Source organism: Trachymyrmex cornetzi, unplaced genomic scaffold (assembly GCF_001594075.2).
Source record: "Trachymyrmex cornetzi isolate Tcor2-1 unplaced genomic scaffold, Tcor1.1 scaffold53, whole genome shotgun sequence".
In the NCBI taxonomy this organism is placed as follows: Eukaryota; Metazoa; Arthropoda; class Insecta; order Hymenoptera; family Formicidae; genus Trachymyrmex; species Trachymyrmex cornetzi.
The window spans coordinates 46,688-58,406 of NW_017299839.1; the positions used below are offsets into that span (position 1 = coordinate 46,688).

The following is an 11,719-nucleotide window of genomic DNA, read 5'->3' on the forward strand; positions in this document are numbered from 1 at the left end:
GATTGGCTCACGCAGTACGCGTGTTGGCGCCATGGAATCGCACGTCGCCGAGTAAGATTTTCGATACGAATTTCACAATTTTAATAAGAGAATATTTTAGATAGACGATGTAAGAACAAAAATAATTCAGAGCAAAATGAAAAGATTAAATAACAAAAATATCCGCAAAAAAAACAGAATTATATTCTCGCGGAGGGTAAGACGTAACACTCCCTTTCAAATGTTATTTATTTTCAGGTTCAATAATCAAGTTAATCTTGTATACATGGAAAATTGGTGCACATTTCTATTAATAATGTAGATTAATTTTAATTGTGGTTTAACGTACTTTTTATCTTTTCTTAATTCAGAGAATTAAAAAAGTTAGAGTACACTAAACCAAAAATTAAAATAAATCTATATTAGTAAAGAGAGATTAGTCTTGTATTTATTTCTGTACAGAGTTTCCCAGTAAATAAGCTGATGTTACTCGTTATTTTAATATCATTTTAATGATACTTTGACGTTCAGGACGTCAAGATCACCGTCATGGTATGGGACGTTTTACAGTCATACAGTTGTCATTTTGATTACTCTTTTTGTGACATCATATTCTTAATAAATTTAACGTCACACTGATATCACCTTGACTAACAATAAGTAGTTTTCACTGGGCAATATATGTATATTTATACAGGGTGCCTTGGGATTTAGCGAGCAACTTCTCTTTGCGGGAGTATTATATCTAACAAATATATAGGAATAAAAAAAAAGAATTATATGAAGTATTTATCTAACAACTGACTCACTCATGTTTCGTTCAAGCTGCGATCAACATGCGTTTTTTAATTTAATACTTTTTAGGGAATATTAATTGTAATTAGTTGATCCAATGTTGAGACGAATTCCTTCTATGTCTTGGGATTATAATATCAAATCTGCTAATCTGATGGTGATTTTTTTTTTGACACGAAGGGATTGATATTTTAAATTTGTTTTGCTGAAGATGGTTCCAAAGTGAACTGAAACCTACTATTTTTGGAATAAAGATTCTATTTTTGGATTGAAGAATTAAGATTGCGTATTAATTACTACGCTGACTCTCATTTGCCCTGTTTTATTTTTGTTGTTGAATTTGGGAGAGTCCGTAAGAAGATTACATTATTACTGATTAAAAATTAGTATTAATATTTGGTACTGTTGCAATATTATGAATTAGTAACGATTTTTGTTAGAGTATTATTTCTGTTACGGTACTAAAAATATCGATATTAGATACAATATATGTACTAATTCTAGGTACTGTTACAATATTGTAATCCCGTACTGTAATAGTATTCTATAATACTGTACTATAATAGTACTTTATTCCAAACCTTGGCCCATTGCTATCATCCCAGTGTTTTACCAGTACTATACCAGTACTCGTATTCAGTATCGCGTCGATACTAAATACTGAAAAATGGTATTGGACCAGTATCTCACCGGTATTCCATTCCCACTTGGGATATAACATTTTTTTCATTTTTCCATTGCACATACCATGGTATATAATATGCTTCCGCAAATAATTATCTGTTAAATAATATTAATCTGATTGTACTTTTATTTGAGTTTTTCAATCTCAGACCTTTGCACTTAATTTTATTCTTATTGACATTTTTTAATTATTATTAATTCACTTAAAATTTGACTCACATACATTTACTTGCGTTGACTCACATTATGTATTAATCTCAGTTATGTTTTTTAAGTTTTTGTATGTATCCGTTTAATTTATTTATAGCTTTGACAGTACGTTTATTTATGCCGACTTCTTTCCTTTATCGATTTCACTTTAATATTCGATTTATCGGTGTTGTTTTGTTGACGTATTTACGAAATATATCTCGTCTGCTTGACTTTGTTCTGAAATTTCTCATTACTAACTGTGACTTCTGACGGTTAAGTTCGCGTCAAATCTATCGTCATGTAAGCTCTCTTCGTTTACACATAATTTATCATTAATTCGTTCTTAAATTTTTATATTTCATTATTTGTGTAGTGATTGTTCAATTAATGACGGGATGCATCTCTGAAATGTACGTCAGCCCATTTCCTTATTCATGACATGTAAGTATCGCAATTTTTTACTCATTCGAGGACATGCAATTAAAAAACTTCATTTAATGTTTCTAAAATACAAACAAACAGCCAGCGTGCGCAAAAAATGAGCATGCGATAGACAGTGTTTGCCGACATCTAGATGAAACCATCTTAGATGGTCATCTAGATGGAAAATTGGAACATCTCATCTTACATCTAGATTGTGCAAATATAAACCATCTTCATCTTCATCTTAGATAGAAGAATATACCATCTCATCTAAAAAAAATTTTAGATGACTTTAATTCGACATAAATAGGTTTGTTTCTTACAATTTTCGGGTGACATTTTTCTTTTTTTTACAATTTTCAGCGAGTACTGAAAATGTATAGTATACGTAACGTGATTAACGTGAACTATGGATAATTTGCACGCTAAAAATGCTGTAGGAGAAAGAAATCATCTTCAAGCAGCAGCGGAGATGAGGATTTTTTCCGCGATTTTATGAAAAAAAAAGATCTTATTAGTACGCAACCAATTATCAGCAGCAGCATAGAAGCGCTTTCCTATTTAGAATCAAAATTAATCAAAGGATTTACGTTCCCTCGTAAATTTCCCTAATGAAAAAAAATATTTTTTAAATATGATACTTCTTTATCATCATCTGCGCCAGTAGAGCGGCTGTTTAGTATAGGACAACAAATATATGTACCTAGTTTGTCGGATGGGAATTTTGAGAAACTTTTGTTTTTGAAAAATAAAGACTTATAAATAAAAATGTGAACGTTTATATATCCTTTTTCCGATCAGCGCAACATTTTATGTTCATAATTATTTTAAAACAAAACCATCTAAAAAAACAATCAAGATGGATCGCTTAATCATCTCATCTTTCATCTAGATTTTTGCAAATCAAAACCATCTTCATCTCATCTAAGATGGATTTACGGATTTCCATCTCATCTCCATCTAGATGATTTTAAAACCATCTAAGCGCAACATTGGCGATAGATTATACCTAGAACTCGTCTTCAGTTAGTTCGAATCAAGCATCGCAGAAATAGGCACTCGATGTTCATGCCGGTTGTTGTTTTTATTATAGTACAATAACATTTATACTTTAGTAACGATTTTCACTAGGAGCATGGGTTATTTTATATTAGAAATACCCTTGGGTATCTCATATTATGATTTCCACGCCTACGGTTTTACGATCATCAAATCAACTTCTGTAAATTAAGTAATTCAACATATCTCGTATTTTTCTATTAGTACGACCTTACATTATCACTACATGAAATATTTATTAATAAATATTTATTTATTAAATAATAAACAAGGTTTAAAGGCTCATTTCAATGAAACTTGGAGACATCCAAATTCTAAAGTCTTTTTTTACAATGACTACAGGCGTGATTTGATAATGAAGCTTTATATATGAAGCTTTCTACTAGATAGTTTTCAATCCAAGAGCAATAAATTTATGGTGGAACCAATATAGATAGCGTTTATTAGTTTAGCAGAAACGCCGCTATCTCATATTAGGCGTCTATCTCATAATAGGGGGCATTCCTCTAATTTTGTCATTTTGTGCTTTCAAATTTTAATATTATGATAAGAAAATAATAATAATTATAAAGTAAATAATCTATAAAAATTTATTTAATAAAAATAAAATGTTTAGAACACAACTTTCATATGTATATACATGTAGTTTATGTAATAGAAATATTAACACATTTGTAAAAATGGGTGTAATATATTCTTAATGTTAATATTTGTAAGTGAAATAAACATCACGCGCATGTAAGATTGCAGAGATGAATATTTCTGACTCAGTTTGTGTATGTAGCACGATCATATGAACTAAATATCGATTTATTATCTCAAACCTTGAAAAATAGACGTATGTACCCTCAGAAAAGTGGATCTTGCATGTAGTTTACATCGGCTTTTTCAGAGGGCAGTAGTGCACAGCAGCATTTTACGGTTAGAGGTTTTAGACCGTCATGTCCTCTCTCAGGTTTCTCTTTTATACAGCTGTAAAGAATCTATTATAAAACTTGTGATTTATGACTTGTGAGTCTCGTGATTGGAATGATTTAGAACAGAGTCATGTTTTGTTATACTAAAATGACTGTCTTGAACTTCTATAAAGTTCAAATGCTAATCGGATACTTTTACTTGTACGTAAACGCTGTGAAGGATAATAATAACTGTCAGTGCAACAAATTGAATCGACAATTACTTTTTAGTCCCCGAGAAAGATATTGCATTGTGAATAATATTAAATTCAATACAAATAGCGTAATAGGGGAGAAAATAAAGAAAATGGTTAAAATTAACGCCGGTACATATTTCATAGGAACGGACAATCCAGTTTTTGTAGGCGATGGAGAAGGACCAAAACGCGGAGTAGTATTAGATAATTTTTATATAGACAAATTTGAAGTGAGTAATAAGGAATTTATGACGTTTGTAAATGCTACTGGTTATATTACCGAAGCAGAAAACTTTGGGGATTCTTTTGTCTTTGAGGGCCTCTTAACACAAACTACAAAAGGCAAAGTCAATAAAGTAGTTTCTCAAGCTCCTTGGTGGTTACTTGTGAAGCAAACCTCATGGCAACATCCAGAAGGTCCCAACTCGAATATTACTTGTACGTATAAAATAAAAATAGTGGCAATTATTTAGAATACCCCTCCCCCTAAAATCTTAATAAAAATATTTATTCAACGCGTATTCACTTAAAACGAAAGAATCTGGCAGAAAAACGCGGTGGTCTGTCTTGTGAGTCAAGTTATTAAGCGTTAGCCCGGACCTAAAATAGGTTCTTAAGCCATAAGAAATGGACGAATCATCAATCAATTATTCTCCTCGCATTCAATTGCAATTGGTCAATTTCTTATGGCTTAAGGCTTGAAATACCTATTATAGATTCAGACTTTAAGTTCGACACTTTAGAGGTTAAGATATCTGTCATCCCGACTTGATGCAGCGCTATGTATATGTTCTGCTTTAATTACACAAATTCTCTGCTTTACAAACACAAATTCATTGCTTTAAGGAATACAAATATTCACCGCATTAAAAATAAAATTTCTACTACTTTAAAAATACAAATTCATTGCTAATTAGCGGTCAATTTTTGTTTTTAAAACAGTGAATTTGTGTTTGTAAAGGAGAATTTGTGTAATTTAAGCAGAACGTATACATAGCGCAGGACTGCGTTCAGAATCGTCGTCCGGATGTTAAACCCAGATGTTATTCTATCTTTATCATTCATGAATGTTAAATGAGAATAATACAACAATCTGAGTGCACCCGGATGATAATTTTAAACGCAGTCTTATATCTAGTAGGGATGACAGATATCTTAACCTCTGAAATCTCAAACTTTAACGTTTAATTCAGTTTAATTAACTCGATTCACAAAGCCAATTGCTGCGTTTTTCTGTCAGATTCTTTCTTTTTAAATGAATACGCATCAAATGAGTACATTTTCATTAATGATGAATTCGATTACTCGCACTACGCTAGATCAGTGCATATTAAAATATCTGCTTTATATAAAATATCTCAATGCAATAATGTAATCTGGAGACACCATGTATAAAAATATACTACTATAAATATATACTAGTGTCATTGCTACTGCAGTAGTATCACTACTGATATTCAACAGTGTTACAACTGACATCAATAGTATCACTACCCTGGTGAAAATTTTTCTCATAATTTTTATACGAATTAGAACATTTTTCAGAAATACTCAGAAATATTTGGAAAGTTTACATCTTCTCTCAGAATTTTTCATACAAGTGAATTCTAAAATATTCTGAAATTTCTCATCCTATAATTAAAAAAAAATATTTTTTAATTTAAATAATATAAAAAGGGGCTATAAACCACTTAGGACATTACGTAAGTATAACTTTTTCCTAAACAATAAAAATTTATATACAGACCTCTATCAGGTCATTCTCAATGTTGAATTATAATTTCAAATTATTACCGGTAACGGTGCAAGATGCTCGAAAATTAATCATATAATGAACGCATGTAATAATCGCATGTTGTGGAATTATGTCAGGAAAAGGTCTTGATACCAAGCATTTACATATGAAACTTGATATAAGTCGCATAATAGTAGCGTATAGTCTTATCATCCTTGTGAACTTTTTCTCAAAAATGCAATCGGTTAATACAACGAATTCAATGTGAAATTAATGTACAAACGCTTCATATTCCTAGTACAACTGCAGTTAAATAATGTTTGATCATCCAAAATAAAATAAAATAATTGAGTACAAAGTGCAAATATAGAAATCAGGTATAGCACAAAGAGTCTTGAAGTCATTACTTCTTAGATTTCTACAGTTTCAAGACTCTTTGTGCTATACCTGATTTCTATATTTGCACTTCCCTAGTAGCACACTTTATTCGAGGAACGTTCTAGCGAACGTTATTAGAACATAGGTATATTCTCTGAATGTTCTTTGGAACGTCCTTTAAAGATCTGTGCTATTAGGGTTTGTACTCAATTATTTTATTTTATTTTAGATGATCAAACATTATTTAACTATAGTTGTACAAGGAATATGAAACGTTTGTACATTAATTTCACATTGAATTCGTTGTATCAACCGATTGCATTTTTGAGAAGAAGTTCACAAGGATGATAAGATTATATGCTACTATTATGCGACTTCTGTATGCGACTTATATCAAGTTTCCTATGTGAATACTGCTTGGTATCAAGGCCTTTTCCTGCCATAATTCCACTAGCCAACATGCTATTATTACATGCATTCATTATATGATTAATTTTCGAGCATCTTGCGCCATTACTGGTAACAATTTAAAATTATAATTAATAAACATTAAGAATGAACCGATAGAGATCGAAATGTCTGTATATAAATTTTGATTTTTTAGAAAAATGTTTTACTCACATAATATCCTGAATAATTTCATAGTCAATTTTCATATTATTTAATTCTTTTAATCATTGAACTGGGGGTGATCCCGATTGGTCACGGCTCGATTGGACACCACCAATCACAGCGACCAGGTGCCTAGGAGCTTTGTAGTCTCAAGCGCTGTGAGTGGCTCGTGTCCAACTGGGTGCCATCCATTGAACCGTTATTCTTTATTGAATTCTTAAATTTTTTAGATTTTATAATATTTTATCAGAAATTATACTTACAAAAAATCTTAGAAATCTTACGATATTTTGTAATTAACGTACATGAAAAATTCTGAGAAAATGTAGATTTTCTGAGAAATGTTCCAATTTGTATAAAAAATGTAAGAAAATTCTGAAAAATTATATAGAGATTCTGATAAATTTTATGAAAAGTTCTGAGAAAAATTTTCACCGGAGTACTGAAATGCAATAGTATCACTGCTCAGCCAGTAGTGTTACTACTGTAGTAATATATGCCGATATAAAACGTAACATAGAACTATTTTTAGTTCTAATATTTAATTGTAATATTTGGTATAAAAAATTTATTAGAGTAAAAAATACATATACACTACTCAACAAAATTAAAGAATCACTTGTTCCACCTTGCAAAAATTGGTAAATTTCGAGATAAAATAACTTCGTTAAAAATCATCGTATCGAGATTTTTAAAAAAGCATTCTAAAGCTTGAAATCTCTACTTTTCAAACCTGTACTTTAAAAAACCGTATTACTCATATTTCATAAAATTACACTAACATAAATGAAGATGCATCAGATCTCAAAATTTTTTACGAAATTTGCGAAATTCCATGAAGCCAAGTAAAAATTGTATACAAATGTGGTTTACATCTTTCCAAAGAGTGAATCTTTACCTTCAATTTCTTTTTCTATGAAGCTTCGTACGATTTTTTTCACCGAGATATTCAACGTCGAAGCAAAAAGGGTCGTTTTTACTCAATATTGAATAAAAAAAGCAAATTAAAGATAATGACTTATAATAAAGTTTTTGCATACAAAAATGATTTGAAGCATTCAGAAGTTAGTTTTAAGCTTTAAAACGCTTATTTCAAACATTGCTTTGTAATCATTTTTCGTAGAAATACATGCTTTGTAATCATTTTTCGCAGAAATACGTAAACCTTGATTTTGACCTTTTTAAAGCTAATTCTAAATGATCCTTTAACTTCAAGATAGAATGACTTCGTAAATAATAATCGTAACGAAATTTTTAAAAAAGCATTTTAAAGGTTGAAATCTTTATTTTTGAAATCGGTAATTGGTATTTCAATCCGACTGATCCTTTATGGAGCTATACGGACACAAATGGATACCCGTCATATGTGAAAATTTTGTACAAATTTTACAAATATCTATGGCGTGAAGTAAAGATCACACAAAAATGCGGTTTACAGTAATCGAAAGCGTAAATCTTTACCTTCAATTGCTTTTTTATAGACCTCGGTACTATTTTTTATCACCGAGTTATTCAACATTGAATAAAAAGGATCGTTTTTGCTTCAACATTGAATAACTCGGTGAAAAAAAATCGTACGAAGCTTCATGAAAAAAGAAATTGAAGGTAAAGATTCACTCTTTCGAAAGATATCAACCGCATTTGTGTACAATTTTTACTTGGCTCCGTGGAACTTCGCAAATTTCGTAAAAAATGTTGAGCATCTTCGTTTATGTTTGCGTAACTTTATGAAATATGAGTAATACGGTTTTTAAAGTACAGGTTTAAAAAGTAGAGATTTCAAGCTTTAGAATGCTTTTTTAAAAATCTCGATACGATGATTTTTGACGAAGTTATTCTATCTCGAAATTTACCTATTTTTGCAGGGTGGAACAAGTGATCCTTTAATTTTGTTGAGTAGTGTATATCATTAGAGCTATTAGTATTATTTCAGTTAGTAGAAATAATATTTTACAGTATTATTAAACACAAGTTATCATAAGTATATCATTATTTCTACATTACAATTATATTTAATATTAATTATTTTTTCTATACGTATTCCGTCTTTTTCACAACATCATTGACCAGATATGTTACAAGTATGCGTCAATTAGCATAATAGGTGTTCATAGTTCTTCGAAGGAGTAGTTCCCATACAATCGCAGAAGCATGCTAGATGGAGATACAGATTCGGGGTGGTCGCATGGGGCATCATAAAATTAGTTCTCTAATTCATAAAGGAAACTTCTTTTTTATTATAATTTTGTCGTGTATTCTCTGAAATATAATGATAATCAATAATACTGATTTTCACAATAAACTCCAGTGAAATTTTAATGAAATTTTCTCCACCACTATTACACTACTAGTGACATTACTTGTCGAATTTACTTATTGCATTAGCGACATTAGTAGTATATTTTTATATGGGACGGTAATCTCGGCGTTAACATATACAAGGGTAAATCAAATATAAATCGGAATTACTTTTTTTTTATTTATTGAAGCACTACAAAGGTACAAAATTATTTCTCTACATAATCTCCGAACTTAGAAACACATTTTTCCCAAAGGATATGTAGGTTTTTTATCCCGCTATCGTAAAATAAAGATGGTTGTGACACCAGTCAATCGCGCACGAATGCTTCGACAGCAACATTATCGAATCTCTGTCCTCCAAGTACATCTTTAGTAGTCTAAACAAATGATAATCGCAGTGCGGTAAGTCCGGATTGTAAGGAGTGTTCCAGTGTAGTCCAGAACAAATTCTCAATTTTTTGTCTAATCTGGGCAGCTATATAAGACCGGGCATTGTCTTATAGCAAGATAACGTCTCGTATTGGAAATTCACGTCTTTTCCGATGATATGTAAGTTTTGGTTCGTACCAAAGTTGGCAGTAGTATGCGGCGTTTACAGTACGACGTTCATGGAGAAAATCAATGTACAAAGCTTTAAAAAAATATATATATAGGGTCCTCGAAATAAAAATACAACTGAAAGGATGTAAAGACAATGAGAGCGTCAATACAGCGCGGAAATTGGTGCGCAATTATAACAAAAATTTCAATTAATTCACATATTATATTGTACTATGTCGATACAAAAAATTTTCCTTGTACGTTTCGGTGCTTCAAACCATCTTATGCTTCAAACCATCTTATGCTTCAAACCATCTTCAGCAAGTGAACACTTTCGTCGATATCTTATAATAAATATAGTTCACAATGTTAAGTAATCCTATATGGTTAAGTAATCCTCGTCAGTATTTTGACAAATAGTCCGCAATGTTAGAGAGATATGCTGTATGAGACCAAAAGATGAGCATATCCTTATTATCAGGTTGAGAATTGCCAAAAATGAAAATTGAGAAACCTACCGAAGAACGTTGGTTTGTGAAACCAATCAAATTCTATTGTGTTTTGATTCTTAATTAAAGTTACGTCTAGAAAATGGAATTCATCCCCACCCACTTCTGGTAGGTTTCTCAATTTTCGTTCTCTCTATCCTTTAACACAAAAGAAAGGCGTAATCATTGGCATGATACATAGAGCTGTAATGTTGTCGCATCCGAAATATCATTTAAAAAATATTGAACTAATAGTTACAAATTTCCTTGAGAACGATTATCTTCTTGAATTCATTTTCAATGTTATCAACTTAAGAATAAAATCATTAATACATAATATGACAAAGAAACAAGATAATGGTAAGATGAGTGATTACTCAAGATGAGTGTAAATAAGATTTGATTCACCATCCCCTATCTATCTTTAATTTCAGAGAAATTCAAGAACATCACGAAAAACTTGAATTCTAATCTTTGTTTTCGTAGCCTTAATAAACTGAATAATTAAAGTCCATAAAGACAGGCTCCCTTCAAGTTCTAATAAGAATGTCGTTTATAAATTACAATGTCGAGACTGTGATGCAACCTATGAGCAATGGGTCGTTTATTGAAAACGAGAATAAAAGAACACAAAAATCAAATTAATAGAAAAACTTCTTGTGAATCTGTCATTACTCAGCATAGGCTGGATCACAGTCATGAATTTGAATGGGATAATGTCGAAATCTTAGACATAGAAAAGCAATTGAACAAAAGGCTCATCTCTGAAATCTTGAATATTAAATTGCAAACCAATAGTTTAAATCTCCAATCAGATATGGAGTTTTTGCACCACTCGTATGTGAGTATTCTAGAGAAATTTAAATAGTAATTTTGCCATTATTTCGTTAATTGTTTTTAAGTTTGACATTATAATAGTCATGTATTGATTTGTGGTTCTCAGATTACAAATTTTGACAGTTTAAGTGTCTGGTTTCCATTTGGATATCACAATTAATACTTTTATAATCTTTTATTTTATTCTTTTATAACAATAACTTTAAAAAAAATTTTGTGTACTTTATTAAATCGACGTGTTACGCTTGGAATAAGTGATTGTGATCTATAGAGACGGACGGAGGTTAAAAAAAGTACACATATATTAATAATTACGCAACTAATTGCTTTGCATATTGCTCTCTCCAGCTAGTCATTTGGCTTAAAAGCGAAGAAATATTTTTGACAATTCTCAACCTGACAGTAGGGATAAGCTCATCCTTTGGTCTCACATAGAATCTCTCTAACATTGCGGACTATTTGTCAAAACACCGACGAGGAGTAGGGTAAAATCAGGGATTATGGCATAGGCTGCTAATATGGAATAGTGGCTTATTTTTTAAA

At 30.9% G+C, this 11,719-nt stretch overlaps 1 protein-coding gene across 4 annotated transcripts in view; it reads left to right on the forward strand.

The window, feature by feature from the left end:
• Nucleotides 1-4,093: 4,093 nt before the first annotated feature.
• The window catches only part of LOC108765775 (sulfatase-modifying factor 1), a 94,218-nt gene continuing 86,592 nt past the window's right edge, over nt 4,094-11,719 (forward strand). For all 4 annotated transcript variants that reach the window (XR_001940334.1, XR_001940335.1, XM_018514621.1 and 1 more), the window contains exon 1: nt 4,094-4,723. Coding sequence is in view for 2 of the 4 variants with exons in the window: in XM_018514621.1 (XP_018370123.1) it covers nt 4,180-4,723 (544 nt within the window). In the remaining 2 variants the exon portion in view is untranslated. The remainder of the gene's footprint in view (nt 4,724-11,719) is intronic.